We start from the raw sequence: 18,622 nt of genomic DNA on the forward strand, positions 1-18,622 counted from the left end.
TCACTGGGAAGAAATGCATCCCATTGCAAATGAGTTTCTGAGTGAGAATGCACATTACAGGGATATGTGTGTGTGTGTGTGTGCGCGCACATGTGTGCGCATGTGTGTGTACATTTACACACATGAATGCATGTGTTCCAGTGAGCCCAAGGTTCTGTAACTCTGAACTTCATGACTGAGGGCCCAGAGTCACATGGAACCTCTTTCCCTTATAGATCTCATCTCAAAAAGAGCAGAATTTGTTAAAGCTTAAGGGAAGCTTCACGAATACCAAATACAACCCCTTCTGTAGTTACCCAGATGAGGAAACAGGCTTAGAGAGTTAGTGTGGCTTCTGCATGTTCAATGTGCTGCAAAATAATAGATGAGCAACTCTAAGAAGGTGATCTGGCCTCCGTGAGCTTCTCCTTCCTCAAATGGTAGAGCAGGGCCAGGCAAGTTGGAGCCTCTCAAACACTCCACACCTGCCTCATCGGGATTAGATATGTTCTGAGGGAGGTCAGCTCAGGGGAGGTAAAAATTAACTCATACTTTTTACCTAAGAAAGCCAGTTACAGGAGAAGTCATTTCACAAAGTCACAGGCAGAAACTTTCTCTGCGCCAAAGTCAAGAATAAGATGGGGGGACTTTCTTTGCTCATGTTCCTCTGAGATAAATGTTTGAGTCCTGGCTCTAGTGATTTTTAAGACTCTTATGTTGAAAGTGCTGTAAATCTAAATTATGATTTCATACCATGAGACACTGCAAAAAGACTAGGGTATGCTTCAACAGGGAAGCGTGCAACAGTACAGGCCATATATTTCCAGAATCTTCATCAACAGGGAAGAAGAAATGGCTGACTTGAGAAATGTCTTTTAAAAACCAAAGTGAGGCCCAGCTTTGCAACACTGATGGCTGCTAACATTTTCCTAGTTGCAATAAGTCTGCCAGGCTCCGAGGCATTCAACAGTCTCATCAGTTCCGAAAGCCATGTCAAATTGCCTTAAAAATCTCTGAGCATTCAATATATACACACTTGTTAAAATTAATTACATCATTTAACATTTCTATACACATTATAGCTTTAAAATGTTTTACAGTCATTTTTATTAATTAATAAAGCTTTTAATGGGCAAAAATTGTACCATAAAATTATTATGCATATGCTGCATATGCATTTTAGTCAATTTTACCACTATTATCTTTAAATATTTTCCCCAAGTGGTAAGTCACTAATTCATAAACCAGAGCTTCTCACAGAAGTATACACAGGAAAGGAAAGAAATCTGACCTCTGATTAAGGCTCCCTCCACCTCCAACTCCAATCTCCCTAGAAAGGTGAGGGATACCCAGAACAGCTGGCCCTGGGAATTCTGCCTGGCCCTGGGCAATGGCAGAAAGGCAAACATCCCGGCCAGTTTGCCCCCAGAAAATGTAACTAAGGGGACAGAAAACTACTACTTCTGCTGTTTGCTATGGAGAGTCCCCATTTTGCCTCTTTTTGAAAACATCCCATAATTGCTATCCACACTCACGCTCTCACATATATACTCCATGATGGAGTCTTGTGGTCCAGGTTTCTAAGGCCAAACCATCAGTATCAATGACCCAATTGAAAAGTAAACAGCACAGAAGCCTGGACACTTCCAGACATGCAGATGTTCAGAGCAGAGGGATAAGACATCTGGGAGTGGATGGCCCTTGGGTCCTCCCATCCTGACCTGGAATGACAAGGGCCTAAATGAACTTCACTTGGGGCGAGTTTCCTACTCATTACATACGGTCCGGAGATACTGATGGAAACACGTTTATGGGAAGACCTTTCATAATTTACAGAAGCATCATCTAAGAACATCTATCCAACCAGACATAGATATGGAGCTACAGTCAGCTCTGAGTGGAACAGATGAAGCGACTACTGAGAACTGCTTCTTGGCGTAACTGACCTAGAAGAATCTCACTAAGCACCTTGGCAATTACACCAATTACCAAGTGAGGGGCCTGCCTTGGTGGCGGGGAGGATGGGAGCGTCACTCACCTGCCGTGTAACTCCAGCCCGGGATGTGAATGGACAGCTGGTGGGCCTGATCGTGACCACCGGCGGGACAATGAGTCGCCTGGTCCTCCTTCCATTTTCTCATGGTGATCTGGTTAGTTCCCACCTCTGCATTTTCCGAAGGAGGAGAGCCTCTCCAAGGACACCTGCCAGTCCCCAAGTTCCCGAAACGCACCTGCCCCAACGATGGGTTTTCCTTCAAGAAACTTCCTTGCAAACCCAGGTTCCAGCGTGGGCCAAGGAGGTCCTGGTCTCCCTCCCGGAGCGCGGGCTTCAGGGCTCCGCGTCTAGGCTCTCTGATCTCTGTGTCATCTCCGCCATCTGGTGTCAGCCTGTGTGAACTGCAGCTCAGGTTGAGGGACAGGACGGATCTGTGCGTCTTGGGGCCAGCAAGCTGAGGCGGCTCCCCAGGGACCGACAGGGACCTGTCCAGACAGTAGACGGGATTGGGACACGACTGGGACACCCTGAGATGGACACACGAGCTGAACAACAGCGGGCTCCTTCCTGCCCGTGACCGCGAGGTGCCTGGAGAAAAATGATCCTCCCCGCGGTCCACATTGGTGACCCAGTACCCATGTCCCTCACACAGCTGTGCATGGGTCTCGGGGACCTTCAGCCCCATCACGCAGCTGTTTCTGGAGAACTCTGTACAGGTGAAAGGTCCGTGCTGCTGACTTGGATCAGCCCTGCCGGCCAGAGCAGAGGGGTCCCCAAGCAGGGCATCCCGGGCCCTGCACTTGACGCAGAGCGGGTCCCCAGCAGCCTCCCACACCAGGGTGCTGGCAGGGGCCCCCACACGCCTGGCCGTGATGGTGATGGACGCAAAGCCCTTCTGGGGGCCACTGCACGGCTTCTCCTCCTTGGGCGGCGGCTTGGTCTTGAGTCCTGGCTCCCCCGCCGGGGTCTGAATTCCCAGTCCTCCGGGAAGGAACTCAAGGGCCCTGTTAATGGTGACTCTGCTGCGATTAGCCAGAGACGGCTTCATGGGACATGCACACGGCACAGGCAACGTGGCCCCATTTTCTTTTGATTTATTCTCATCAATCAGCTGTGAAATGACTATGGATGAAATCATTTTTGTATTCTGAGATGCCAGAGTCCCCTGCAAATGGAAAAAGATGGTAATTATTCAAGCAGCTTGTTGTAATGCAGGCAGATAACTCTTTCAAGGGCCAAGAGGATGCTGGAGAGTGTCCTTCCTAACACTCAAGTATTTCTCATCCAAGGCCTTTCATCACACACCTGACACCCACCACCTCTGAGCATCTTAAGGGCAGGAAACCCATATCTGCTTGTGAAATGATTAGACACTCTGGAAAAATTCCTCTGACTGGGGAATTGGTTTTTCTCTGCTGGTGTCTGTACTGAGCTTATTTAACGGTGTTTGTGTTGATGGGGATAATCAGATCTCAACAGTCACCTTCACCAGGCCCAGGAGCGCCTGGATACAGGTTCCCACCTTTGCAGAAGAGGGAAGGTGCGTTCCGGAGGACGGCTGGGACTCGGGGGCACAGGTGTGCATGGGAGATGAGTCCAGGCTCCTCCATGGGATCAGGACATGTGATTCCAAAGAGCACCCCCACTCCTGACCTCAGTCCCCGACTCCCCAGCAAAGTCCTCCATCTCTGCTGGGTCTAGACGGGAATTCAGTCACTCCCCAAGGCTAGACATCACAGGATCAAAGTCCAGAAACCAAAATTAACGGAAATCAAATGCCCAGGCTTGACAACTACCCAGACTAACACCGTAATGACAGCACATGACAGAATGGGATGAGAGTGGGGGGTTGGGCCAAAACAGATGCAGGTTTGTGGTGTTTCAATGCCCAGGTGCCTGAACATGAGTTCTTGTCCAGTATCACGATCAAGGGGCTGCATGCTTCCTAATCAGCAGATCCTACGTCCTGACAGTCAATCACCAGTGTGTCCAAGCAGCGTGCTGTGATCTTTAATAAAGCATCTACCCAGGTCGAGACCAGGAAGAAGACTCTGCCCTCATTTTGATTTTATCACACATGTGCACGAAGTAATGCAGAAAACCACACGGAAGATTGAGCGTGTCCAGCACCAGGGGATGCTCGCAGGGTTCTGAGCCTCTGTGCTGACGTTCCTTATTCCAGGCGCTTCAGATGAACCCTTGCATACACTGCAAGGCACCCAAAATAACCCAGCGGCCTGCTTGCCCCATGCTGCCTGCGGGATCTTCACTTCGGGGCCCTGAAGGCATAACTGTGCTCAGCACGGAGAGCAGCAGCTCGTGAACGCCAAGGAACCGGAGGATCACCCGGGATGTTACACTTGCAGTTTCCCCAGGCCCCAAATCTGCGGGTCTGTGGGTGGGGTGCAGGCATCTGCATTGTAGCCAACGTTCCTGCGAGCCTGATGCAGGTGACCCAGGGAGCTCACGGAAAACCGCGGACAGAGTCGTCGTATGGCTGCTCTTTCCAAACAGGGGAGGGCCTGCATTTGATGAGAGCAAATTGTTCTCTTCCTAAGATGGAATAAGACAGCACAGTGGCTTTTTCTTTTCTTTAGAGCAGGATTCACATTCATTCACTGAGCTATCGGAATGCTCTCCTCCAGCTGGACTTCTGATTGGAGGACCCATGCATGTGATCTTAGCACCCAAGACTCCTTGCATCCTTGCAATTAGACATGGGAAGAGGGACAGTTCGTATTTCTTGGTTTTTCCTTTGTTTTCTTGTTCTCATGGCAATCTCCATCAGCTTACAGGTGTTACATTTGAAAGATATAGGCTAACATTGTAACTCAACTATACTCTAATATAAAATAAAAATGAAAAGTAAAGATATGTGGCAAGTTGGAAATTCAAAAGATGACAAGAGTTAGGTGAGTAAGAAGAAATGGAGAGGAACATCATCTTGAAAATTATCCTTTAAAAAGTCAAAACATCAGACTTCCCCGTCGATCCAGCAGTCAAGACTTCATTCTTCCAATGAAGTGGGTGGGAGCTTGATCTCTGGTTGAGGAACAAAGATCCCACATGCCATGTGGCGTGGCCACGAAAATACAAAGAAAACAATATAAAGTAAAAGAACCGGAACTAGTCTTCCAAGAGAAAAATAAATATCCACGGCGGAAACAGGGCAGCTCTGGTCTTACGAATGCGTAGTCCAGTGGTTAAGACTACACATGCCCGTTGCAGGGGGCATAGGATTGACCCCTGGTCGGAGAACTAGGATCTCAAGTGCTGCGCAGCTCAGCCAATAATAATAATAACAATCAAAGCATCATGGCGACCTTTCTCCAGATGGCCAGTGCGAGCCAGGCTCTGCTTGAACCCTCTTCTCTAAAGCAGGGGCTCCTCTTCGGTGGTTTTCAGTCCAGGATACACAGCATCATCTGGGTGCTTATAAAATCCCCAATGCTCAGGCCTCCTCTCCAACGATTCCTTTAGAATCCGTGGGGGTGGGGCCCAGGCGTTGGTGCTTTTTATTTATTTATTTTAAATTTATTTATTATAATTGGAGGCTAATTATTTTACAATATTGTGGTGGTTTTTGCTATACATTGACATGAATCAGCCACAGGTGTCCATGTCTCCCTTCCCCCCTCAAACTCTTTAAAGCTTCCAGTTGATTTCAGGGCCGGCAACGCAGACAGCCACTGGGGAGCTCGAGACCCCTTCCCTCCCCCTCCCCCTGACCCTGCACGCAGCACGTTTCAGGGCTGAGGTTTACTCACTACAAAGAAAACTGACGTTCACCTGGTGGCAACCCCAGGTCACCTGACTTGAACATCATTGCTCCCATTTTAGTAAAATTTCATTCTGATAATAATTGCTCCCATGCAATCTACAAAGTGCTTAATCACACCCAGAAGGAACCCCTTTGACGCAAGTCTTCCAAGAGAAAAACAAATATCCATGTTGGAAACGGGGCAGCACTGATCTTGGAGTGCAAGTCCCCCCAAGTTTGGGCCAGTGAGCACCTGCAGAGAGGACACCTGGGATTTAAATCTATGTCTTATGCAGGTTTCTGAACCCGTCCCTCCGGAGACCTAAGATGAGTCAGGATCTTGGGATAAGCCTCAGACGTTGTATTTTTTAGCATCTGCCAGGTGATTCTTCTGCACAGATAAGATAGAGAGGATATTGGGCCAGGGGCTTCCAGACTGGCCACAGGACCATGGAGGCAGCCTTGGTTCCAACAGCTACAGAGCCAGGGAACAAACAGGGTAATTCTCGTGGAGTAGCCAGGCTGCCTCGTACTGTGGTCCCCAGCATCAAAAGGGGACTCCATCCTTTAGGCTCAAGATCACATGAGAGCCTTGGCCTTGATATAAACAAGGGGTGCCAGAAATGAGGGGTGTGTTTCTAGGAGTGGGTGAAGGCCATCTCACCTGGAACAAGGGCAGACCAGGAAACGACTCCCGTTGCATCAAGCGGGCTGCTCACCTGAGCTGAGTCAGGAAGCCACGGCTGGGGCCCAGAGCACCAGCACGAGATGGACGCCCTCAGGGCTGTGGGTTTACGGAAGGAGGTTCTAGAGGCCCAGACGATGGGCTAGAGAATCAACCACCATTTCTTTACTTTGGGGCTGCAAGTGCTACTGTGGCTTTGATCCCATTAGATGCAAACAGATGAGGGAAGTCTCACATGAATGATGTGAATCTGAACTTATTTCTGAAGCTTCATCATCATTCCAGATGTCAGAGTGACCCTGGTTCCACGGAGGTCACTGCTAATGGAAGCCCAGTTTCAAAGGAAAATCCATTTGCCTTCACTACCTCATATGGGAGTTGTGCAGATCAAAACCGAAGATGGGCCTGAAACCACCTCCCAAGACATGAACATTCTATGTAACTCCAGGGTATAACTTGTCTTGTGACTTAGCAGAAATTAGTGGATATCTGATGTAAGCAAACCTATGGAGACATGAGGGGGTATTTATATAGAAACTGTGCATATTTTACTAGAATTTATAATGAATGCATTTGAGTTTTGAGTTGCATCAATGGAAATAACCCATTACACACCCAACACATTGAAATTTTGTTAATATGACTGTAGAATACATGTAATTATTTTCAATGCAAATCCTGTTATTCATAACATATAGTCGTAGTCAAACCATTTACAGTAAGTCCCCTAAATATGAACTTTCAGGTTGCAAGCTTGCGAAGATGCAAACATGTTTCCAGCCATTGTATACCAGCTGTTGTACTATACTGCTGTATTTTTCAAGATGCTGTAAGATTTAAAATGCTTTGGTTATTTTCTGTTTGTTTTTATGTATAGACTATTTGTGTGAAAAAATATTATAAACATATCACAGTACAGTACTAGATAGATTTTGTTGGTTGGGTACCAAGGTTAACTTTGTTGGACTTCCAAACAAACTGGATTTATGAACACTTTTTCGTATGTAGGAAACTTACTGTATTTATTTGCTCATCAACTATTTACTGAGCACCTACTATGTGCCAGGCTCTGTGATAGGTACAGAGGAAACTTCCTGGCTTCATGGAATTAACAGACTGGAGGTCACATCAAGCAGGTCATCAAATTGCCAGGCCAGGGATTATTAAATTAACGTCTACTGAATTTCTTTCAGGTGTTTAGACTCAGTTTTGACAAAAGCCCCAACCAATAAACAGAGAAATTAAGAAGGAAACATTGTACTCTTTGCCCTTCAATCTACATCGCAATTGTATGGGAAATTTTATTTATGAAATCCTATTTTTCCATTGAGACCTCAGTTCAGTTCAGTTCAGTCGCTCAGTCATGTCCAACTCTTTCTGACCCCATGAATCGCAGCACGCCAGGCCTCCCTGTCCGTTACCAACTCCCGGAGTTTACTCAAACTCATGTCCATCGAGTTGGTGATGCTATCCAGCCATCTCAACCTCTGTCGTCCCCTTCTCCTCCTGCCTCCAATCCCTCCCAGTATCAGGGTCTTTTCCAATGAGTCAACTCTTCGCATCAGGTGGTCAAAGTATTGGAGTTTCAGCTTTAGCATCAGTCCTTCCAATGAACATCCAGGACTGATCTCCTTTAGGATGGACTGGTTGGATCTCCTTGCAGTCCAAGGGACTCTCAAGAGTCTTCTCCAGCACCACAGTTCAAAAGCATCAATTCTTCGGTGCTCAGTTTTCTTCACAGTCCAACTCTCACATCCATACTTGACCACTGGAAAAACCATAGCCTTGACTACATGGACCTTTGTTGGCAAAGTAATATCTCTGCTTTTTAATATGCTGTCTAGGTTGGTCATAACTTTCCTTCCAAGGAGTAAGTGTCTTTTAATTTCATGGCTGCAGTCACCATCTGCAGTGATTTTGGAGCCCAAAAAAATAAAGTCTGACCCTGTTTCCACTGTTTGCCTATCTATTTCCCATGAAGTGATGGGACTGGATGCCATGATCTTAGTTTTCTGAATGTTGAGCTTTAAGCCAACTTTTTCAATCTCCTCTTTCACTTTCATCAAGAGGCTTTTTAGTTCCTCTTCACTTTCAGCCGTAAGGGTGGTGTCATCTGATATCTGAGGTTATTGATATTTCTCCTGGCAATCTTGACTCCAGCTTGTGCTTCTTCCAGCCCAGCGTTTCTCACGATGTACTCTGCATATAAGTTAAATAAGCAGAGTGACAATATACAGCCTTGACGTACTCCTTTTCCTATTTGGAACCAACCTATTGTTCCATGTCCAGTTCTAACTGTTGCTTCCTGGCCTGCATATAGGTTTCTCAAGAGGCAGGTCAGGTGGTCTGGTATGCCCATCTCTTTCAGAATTTTCCACAGTTTATTGTGATCTACATAGTCAAAGGCTTTGGCATAGCCAATAAAGCAGAAATAGATGTTTTTCTGGAGCTCTCTTGCTTTTTCAATGATCCAGTGGATGTTGGCAATTTGATCTCTGGTTCCTTTGCCTTTTCTAAAACCATCTTGAACATCTGGAGGTTCTCGGTTCACGTATTGCTGAAGCCTGACTTGGAGAATTTTGAGCATTACTTTACTAGTGTGTGAGATGAGTGCAGTTGTGCAGTAGTTTGAGCATTCTTTTGGATTGCCTTTCTTTGGGATTGGAATGAAAACTGACCTTTTCCAGTCCTGTGGCCACTGCTGAGCTTTCCAAATTTGCTGGCATGTTGAATGCAGCACTTTCACAGCATCATCTTTCAGGATTTGAAATAGCTCAACTGGAATTCCCTCACCTCCACTAGCTTTGTTTGTAGTGATGCTTTCTAAGGCCCACTTGACTTCACATTCCAGGATGTCTGGCTCTAGGTGAGCGATCACACCATCGTGATTATCTGGGTCATGATTATCTTTTTTGTACAGTTCTTCTGTGTATTCTTGCCACCTCTTCTTAATATCTTCTGCTTCAGTTAGGTCCATACCATTTCTGTCCTTTATCAAACTCATCTTTGCATGAAATGTTCTCTTGGTATCTCTAATTTTCTTGAAGAGATCTCTAGTCTTTCCCATTCTGTTGTTTTCCTCTATTTCTTTGCATTGATCGCTGAGGAAGGCTTTCTTATCTTTCTTTGCTATTCTTTGGAACTCTGCATTCAAATGGGAATATCTTTCCCTTTCTCCTTTGCTTTTCGATTCTCTTCTTTTCACAGCTATTTGTAAGGCCTCCTCAGACAACCATTTTGCCTTTTTGCATTTCTTTTCCATGGGGATGGTGTTGATCCCTGTCTCCTGTACAGTGCCATGAACCTCCGTCCATAGTTCATCAGGCACTCTGTCTATCAGATCTAGTCTACATTGAGACCTAGTAAACCACAAAAGATAAGGTCTAAACTCCTAAAACTCAATCTCAGTCTCCCAGGGCTGCTCTAACGAAGCACCACAGTCTGTGTGGTTTACACAACAGAAATTTTTATTTTCTCACAGTTCCAGAGGGCTTCTCAGGTGGCACTCCTACCTGCCAATGCAGGAGACTTAAGAGATACAGGTTTGATCCCTGGGTCAGGAAGATCCCCTGGAGGAGGGCATGGCCACCCACTCCAGTATTCTTGCCTAGAGAATCCCATGGACGGAGAAGCCTGGTGGGCTACAGTCCATGAGGTCACAAAGAGTCGGACACGACTGAGTGACCCAGCAGCAGCAGGTGGAAGCTAGAAGTTCAAGATCAAGGTGCCAGCAGCTCTGAGCCTTCTCCGGGTATCCTCAGAGTGCCTTCCTTCTGCGTGTATCTATGTCCGAAACTCTTTTCCTACAAGGACACCAGTCATATTAGATGATGGCCCCTCCTCCCCAACAACCTCATTGAGCCTGAATCGTCTCTTTAAAGACCCTGCTCTTTAAACACACCCTCTGAGGTTCTAGGAGTGAGGACTTCAGCATATAAATTTGTGGGGGAGGCACAGTGGAGTCCATACCAGACTCCACTGCGTCACATCACGTCCTGCTCTCTTCCGGGCTGGGAAACCAAGAAAGAGAAGAGACAGACAAGCCACTTGCTATGCCTATCCAGCTAGCGCTTTTCAAACAGGACAAACTTTCTTAAAAAGTAATCACATCTTTTACATCAAACATCTTCCCCAATTAAGCTGTTTCAAGGTGTCACTCCATCTGTCCTTGGTTAACTGAACATGGCTTTGAAACAAGATGTCTTTTATCTAATATAAAATTAACTGATGTAAGAGTTGATTGGAGAGGAAGAAAATAATCTCGTGTGTAAAGTGGAACATTCAAGGTCAGAGAGAGGTCAAATGAGTTGGGTTTTATGTCAGGCTTTTGGTAGTAAATCATCCCTTTCCTGACCATCCCACACAACACTCTCTCGTTCATAAATGCTGCCTTAAGACATCGATTTCTTTTAAATGTTTCAAACATGATTCTGTAGTGCTGATAACGACTTTCATAGCTTTATGCATTTTATTGATTGTTTTTAACTTTATATTTATGCCTTAAGGCATACTACTAAGAAGGGCTTCATTTCATTAATTGAAGGATGAGAGAGATAAACAGCAGGTGAGCAGGAAGATCAGATCCTGAACCACAGGAGTAAGGGTGCTTCTATTCCTGGAGCAATTTATTTTCTCCAAATGAATTTGGATCAGCATCAAATCCAATCTATATCTTTGAAATCTGTATTATTCTCCATGAGACAGTTCTTTCCTTTTCCATAGCTGCTCTGCAAACTACAACTCTATTTGCCAGTGGAGCCTCTGTTGCCGCCTCCCAACAGACACACATTGTAGTTACCTTTGCATCAACTGCAAGCGTGCTCACTCTGGCTTGGGAGATCTAAAATCATCTTCTCTAGGTCATCTGCCAACCCAGCGGCATCTAGTCCTAAATGTAAGAGTGTTTTCAAATGTTCCTCTGGCAGGTAACAATAAGGAAAGATGGTTTTAAGACAAAATGGAAAAATTGGAGATTTTCTCCCTCTCCAGCCTGTAGCTCTTATCTTTCCACGCATTCACTAGAATCCAAAGGATTCAATGCAGTGTAATATATGACGGTGAAAATCTGGCAAGAATCTAAATGTTTCTTCAAAGCGGATTGGGTAAGTCAATCATGGCACGCATGACTGCCTCATATTCCGCAGAAATTAAAAGTAAGGATTACAAAGAATTTAAATGATATGGGAAGTTGCCTGTGATAGAATGTTATATAATATAAGAACACTATAAATGTTGATATACATTACAGTTGCATGCTTAAAAATGCAAGAGAAAAATAAGGGAAAGAAATACATAAGAATTTCCTTAGTTATATATTCCTACATTTTCCTAAGTGTCTATATGAAATTGCCATTATTTTTGCTATCAGGAAAATTAAAAAAAAATTTTTTTTAAAAGAAAACTCGGTTCCATAATTCATTCCTTTTAAGTAATCACTTGGCTAGAGAAGTGCCTACATATCATTTCTATGGCTTCGATGAATTTGAAAGGAAAAGTGATCAATCTTGTGGAGGCTTGGGAGGAGAGGTGGAGATTTATCGCGGTTACAAAGGAAGGGCACCCATTTGGAGTGTTTCATCATCTTAGAGCATCCTTATAACCCCCATCCAGGGACAAGCCTCAAGAGCTCAAAGTTAGGAGGGAAATTTGAAAGTCACACTACTGTCATGATCAAAGCAGAGGATCCGGATCATTGCAAAGTAGATGTTTAGAAGGTGTGGTCTCTGAAAGTTAGCCCAGTTATAGATAATGACCAAGTGTGAGTATATGAATGTGTGTGTGTGTGTGTGTGTGTGTGTGTGTGTATTATTGAGATCCAGCCAGATGGGTCTAAAGATCTGTATTGTGAATGACCACACTGATTAATTTTAAAATCAACCAGAAAAATGCTGAAATTTACCAGCTCAATGTGAAAAACAGGTGGGAAAGATCTTTAGACAGTATCTTTCCTGTTAAAAAAGTAGCAGCTGACCTTCACATCATCCTCCAGCTCTCAATGGACATCTCCTCCCAGGGATGGTTCTTAGGGGTCTATGGCTCCTCCAACCCATTTCCCTCCCTGCAACCCGGGGTTCCCATTCCTGCTTTCAAGGAGCACATTAATTATAGTTACACATCTGCACATCTCAGATAGGGAGCTCTGTGGTCCACATAGAAATGGCCTTAAATACTGACGACTAAATCTCAAGACCCAGAAGAGTGGCTTTCATCCATTGTGTGAGATTTCAGCCTGGGATCTCTGAGGAAATGTTGGACTTTATTAAACACAAAGTTAAATCAAAGCATAATACCTAAGATGAGTATTTAGGGTGCAAAATTATTTTTTACCTTGGTTACATTAATACTATGAGGGATCAATTCTTATAATTTCACTCTCTCTCATAATTACAAAAGTTGGCAGCAGAATTATCATTTGTGAAAGACAAGAGATGCCTTGTAAACTGAAACACATCAGACAGTTCTCTCAGGCAGGAAAGTCCATAGTTCAAGTTCTGTTCACTGGAATGAGGCTTTCTCTATACCAGCCCTGTTGAGCAAGATCAGAACAAAAGCTCTGGAGCCAGACAGCTTATGAGCTGTGAGATTTGGGGCAAGTCAACTACTGGAGCTACTGAAGCTTTCATTTTATCATCTGCAAAATAGGTATAATAACAATACAGTTGTCCCTCAGAATCCAATGGGGGTTGGTTCCAGGACCCCACCTCCTCAGATACCAGAAGCCAAGGATGCTCAAGTCCCATGTGTAAAATTTCAGAGTGTTTGTAATATAACATATGCACATCCTCCTGTTTACTTCAAATCATCTCTAGATCATTTATAGCCTGCAATACAGTGTAAATGTTATATTGATATATAAACTGGCATGCAGTATGTTCAAGTTTTGCTCTTTAGAATTTTCTGGGATCCTTTTCCCAAATAGCTTCAATATACAGTTGGGTGAACCCACAGATGAAGAATCCATGAACATAAAAAGCCAGTGGTCTCTCCTTCCCGGGATTGTGGTAAGGTGAAAAAACTCAGTTAGACAGAGCCTGGCATGTGATATGCTGTCAACATTACCACTGTGTACACAGAGTTCTTTATTGTCTAGCATCAGAAACATTTCATTTTGTAAATATGACCTCTAATTTTCTTCCCTGTGTGAGACCGCTGACATTTTTTGCAGTTATAACAACCTGTGCTAGCTTGTTAGATTTCAAATTACCTCTTCTCCACCTTCAAAATGCCATATGGCATCATCCTTCCTCTCCAGCAGATTAATTTTGGTTTAAAGTTGAGATTTGATCACCATACTCTCCTTTGATACTGCAAATCTATGAATTATTGGTCAAGATTATAAAAGGATGAATGAATACACACTGCATACTTTAATGTAAAGTCTTAGTCATGATGGTTAGATTTTCTGCTGCATTGATCCCACTTTTGACTAAACAAAATAAAATGCAAACACATCACAAGTAGGCCAGTGATCACGTTTTACAGTTGGCTGCATTTTGCTGACTACTCTAGGAGTTAGAAACATATGTTACCTCGGTGAAATCAGATCTCCTCTCTGGAACATCAGACTGGAGGTTTTTAAGGGCAATTTGATCGTGGGGACTGTACTGGCTGTCCCGTAATCCTAGGCAAAAGGAAATAATATTGCTACTTTTTAGTATATGAAAGGATAAAGGGGAGTATATAACTTTACTATAAAACTTAATGTCACCTACTCAAGTATTATGGGCTTCCCAGGGGGCACTAGTGGTAAAGAATCTGCCCAACAATGCTGGAGACATAAGAGACACGGGTTCGATCTCTGGGTCAGGGACAATCCTCTGGAGGAGGGCACGACAATCCACTCCAATATTCTTGCCTGGATAATCCCATGGACCGAGGACCCTGGTGGGCTACAGTCCATGGAGTCACAAAGAGTCAGAAATGATTGAAGCGACTTAACACACAAGTATTATATGAACCAATAGTGAATCTAGGCTACTCGGACCCATGATAAAAACCTTGTCTGTTCCCCTCATCCACTCCACCCACTCCATGGAGGCTCTGAGTTCACTGTTATTCAGTTTATCAGGCTGCAAGATGCCTTCTTCCATACTATTGCTTTATGTTCCCAGACTCGGTAATATTAATAAGTGAACAAGTTTAGCCTTCACACATTCACCTGTGTTCCGAGTTTGCACCCAGCAGAAGACAGAAACCCAGCAGAAGACAGAATCACGTCTATGGATTTCTCAACATCCCTGGAGTTAAGAAAGCCTGACTGCAAGATCAACTTTCACCCAACCTCTTAACGCAATCACTCTGGAAGGAGCTGTGAGCAACTCAAACATTGATACAGAAGCTGCTTTGGAATATCCGAGGATAATTTTGTGATGACATTGTGAGGAAAAAATGAGACACTGTGGGCCACCCTCCACATAAACACCAGCCACAGCAAAAACTGAGAATACCTTCAGGTCCATGTGCGCACAGCAGGGGCCAATAACTGTAGAACCTGGGCTCAGGTCCCGGCTCCACCATCCACCAGCTTGGAAACGATGGACGAGTCTATGGAATCGCTCCATGGAATTTCCTCATCCACCCAACCTGCCCTGCACCCCTCATGGAAAGCTGAAGAGAAGGAAATCGCACTTTGCAAAGCAAGCCTGCAGTACCAGGACGTCTGCCTGGTGTCTTGCTGCCAATGCAGGAATGTGAGTCAAGCACAAGAAGGTGGGTAGTGATCAGCCTTCACTGCAACACAGCCCTGGGTTACAGCGTTGCCTTCACAATGCAGCTATTCCAAGCAGGGTGATTTTCCAAAAGGCTACAAAGGATGCTTTCCCAGCTGCTGTGCTGATGACGAGAATGAAGAGATCTAAGAAAGCAGCTCTTTAATTTAGCCTCTTTATCAGTTCATGAGAAGGGTTTATTAAAGAATTTAGATAAAATTTAAAGCATCTTATGGGGGAAATGATATGCTATGGCATTTTCAAGTTTGGCAGATTTGCAAAAGCATCAGGATATGGCAATTTCAAGGGCCACCACTGACCCGCCCAAATTGTATCCACGTCTCGTCTCATCCTTGGTGACAACAGAGCCCCCATCAGATCCACCCAGACGTGTGGTTGTGTCCCCATCTGAGCCTGGTACTGAGTGACAGAGATGTTCATCCAAGATGATGTGCACAGATTACTTCCTGTGAAGCACAAATATAGGACCTGAAAGATGTCATGGATTTCTGTGCAGAGTCGATGCATCATGATGAACTGACAATAAAGCTGATGAAGATGGAAATCTTCCTGGCTCTGGTCTGTGTTTAAGAACTCCGCAGTCAGCACAGGCCTGGGGCCAGACCAGCCTGGTCTGCATCCCAGCTTGGCCCCAAGCTCACCTGCAGAGGGGAGATGCTAGCCCTCCCTCCACATTATGGATGAGAGTCTTCATCCCTAAAATGCAGGTAATAACACCTCCTTCCCAGCCTTGCAATATGTACACTACAGGTTCCATATGTTACCAGGGGTGGGATGTAGGGTTAATGCTCGGTAAATAACCCTGGTTATGATCATTAATGAGCGGGTCCAAGGCAGTTGCTCCTCTTCCACCCAGACCCAGATGGTCCCTATCACCAAGATATCAGTGGTCACTGGAATCAGACCACAAAGTCCCAGGTTCTCTAACTATGTGTATGACTTGGGCAAGTGATTCCACATCCCTTAGTTCCTTGCTATGAAGTGGAGATAGTGGGGCTTACTTCACAGAGTTCCTGGAAAAAGGTGAAGTGACCTAAATACCACAATGCTCAAAATATAACAACATGCAATGAACATCACTTCATGACAAATAGATAGGGAAACAATGGAAACAGTGACAGGCTTTATTTTCTTGGGCTCTATAATCACTGCAGATGGTCACTGCAGCCATGAAATTAAAAGACACTTGCTCCTTAGAAGGAAGCTATGACAAACATAGACAGCATATAAAAAGCAGAGACATTACTTTGCCAACAAAGGGCTGTATAGTCAAAGCTATGATTTCTCCAGTAGTCATGTATGGATGTGAGAGTTGGCCCGTAAACAAGGCTGAGTGCCAAAGAATTGACACTTTTGAACTGTGGCATTGGAGAAGACTCCCTTGGACTGCAGGGAGATTGAACCAGTCAATCCTAAAGGAAATCAACCCTCAATATTCCTTGGAAGGACTGGTGCTGAAGTTGAAGCTCCAATACTTTGGCCACCAGATGCAAAGAGCTGACTCATTAGAAAAGACCCTGATGCTGGGAAAGATTGTAGGCAGGAGGTGAAGGAGACGACAGAGGATGAGATGGTTGGATGGCATCACCGACTCAATGGACATGAGTTTGAGCAAGCTCCAGGAAGTGGTGAAGGACAGGGAAACCTGGTGTGCTGCAGTCCATGGGGTTGCAAAGGGTTGGACACGAGTGAGTGACTGAACAATGACAAACATTAGCTGTGGAGAAGTGTCATTGCTAGCAGGGAGGAGGGAGGCTGCCAAGATCAGACAAGCAGGGTCTGTGTATGAGTATCTTCTTGCTGCTGTAACAAATGCCATAAACTCAGTGGCTTAAACAACACAAATTTATTATCTTGCAGTTGGATATCTGAGCCCAATGTGAGACTCCCTGGACTAAAATCAAGGTGTTGCCAAGGCTGCACTTACGTGGGAGGGTCTAGGGGAGACCCTGTTTTTCCTTGCCTTTCCTTGCCTTCCAGCCAGCTTCTAGAGACTACCGCATACCTTGGCTCATGGTCCCTCATCACTCCAAACTTGGTTTACATCATCACATCTCTGTGATGTTCCTATTCCTTCTTATAAGCATCCTTCTGATTAGACTGGGCCACCCAGATAATACAGGACACTCTTCTTTTCTTAGGTGGGTTCTTAATCTCACCTGCAGATCGCCTTTTGCCATTTTTTTTTTTTTTTTTTTTAGTTGCTAAGTTGTGTCCAACTCTTTTGTGTTCCCATGGGCTTAAGCCCACCAGGCTTCTCTGTCCTTGGGATTTCCCAACTAAGAATACTACAGTGGGTTGCCATTTTCTTCTCCAAGGGGTCTTCCCAACCCAGGGACTGAACCCGCATCTCCTGCTTGGTAGGTAGATTCTTTTCCACTAAGCCACTTAAAAGGTAATATATTCACAGGTTTTAGGCATGAAGATGTGGACATAGTTTGTGGGACCATTATTACACCCATCACAGTCTAGTTGAGGAGACTGAGGTAGATGTACTGGCTGGAATGTAGGGTCTTTAAAATGATGACTCTATGGGAAAGTTCTTAAAATGTAACTTCAACTGAAAGGAAGGAATCAAAGTCTTATGAACCCCATGATTGCAACATTAAAAAATTTTTTTAATGTTTGTGGGAATCCACACAAATGGTAAAGCTGTGACTTAAGAGTTATGAGCCTGTTTTTGAGTAAAATTGAGGTGTGATTACAGCCATGCATGCATTAATTGAGCCTGATCAATTAATGACCCAAAAGCCATAAGAGAGCTTACTAGGCTGGGCTTCCCTCATAGCTCAGTCGGTAAAGAATCTGCGTGCAATGCAGGAGACCTGGGTTCGACTCCTGGGTCCGGAAGATCCCCCCCTCTGGAGAAAGGAATGGCAACCCACTCCAGTGGGTTCTCTCTTGCCTGGAGAATCCCATGTGCAGAGGAGCCTGATGGGCTACAGTCTATGGGGTCCCAAGAGTCGGACATGACTGAGTGACTAAACCACCAGACTGGTTAAAAGTAGAGACTTTAGGTAAAGAAAGACCCTGATCCAAATCTGTCCCTAACACTAACCATTTGGGCAAATGAGGTCATTTGGGCAACTTTCTTAAATTGTCAAACTTACTTCCCTGTGTGTCAGAGGAAACACAAGACTTGCCTCCTAGGGTGTTACAAGGAATAAGTGATGACAAATACCAAGAACTTAGTAGAGTTCCTGGCACATGGTGACACGTCCCCTGTCCCTTCCCACCTGACCACATCACTGTCATTACTGAGAGAGTCCCCCCCTGCACTGGGGGGGGGGGGGTCCACCCTGGGGGGGCCCACCCTGCCATCTCTGAGTAAGGCAAAGCCAGTGGACATTTGAGGCAGGTTACCAAGGACAAGGCCAACAGGAGTTTGGGCATTTTCCAGCAGCTGGGATCCGGGTCTCCAAAACAGGTATCTGCAGAACCCAGGACCCACGGCACCCGGCCTAGGTCTCTGG

The 18,622-nt window shown here is 45.0% G+C and overlaps 1 protein-coding gene across 3 annotated transcripts in view; it reads right to left on the reverse strand.

The window, feature by feature from the left end:
* C15H10orf90 (chromosome 15 C10orf90 homolog) overlaps window positions 1-18,622 on the reverse strand; it is a 247,423-nt gene that overhangs the window by 71,198 nt on the left and 157,603 nt on the right. For all 3 annotated transcript variants that reach the window (XM_061163190.1, XM_061163189.1, XM_061163191.1), the window contains 2 exons: window positions 13,950-14,041; window positions 2,018-3,140 (listed from right to left, as the gene is read on the reverse strand). In XM_061163190.1, coding sequence (XP_061019173.1) covers window positions 2,018-3,140; window positions 13,950-14,041 — 1,215 coding nt within the window. The remainder of the gene's footprint in view (window positions 1-2,017; window positions 3,141-13,949; window positions 14,042-18,622) is intronic.

The sequence above is a fragment of the Dama dama genome, chromosome 15 (genome assembly GCF_033118175.1).
Source record: "Dama dama isolate Ldn47 chromosome 15, ASM3311817v1, whole genome shotgun sequence".
Lineage (NCBI taxonomy): Eukaryota > Metazoa > Chordata > Mammalia > Artiodactyla > Cervidae > Dama > Dama dama.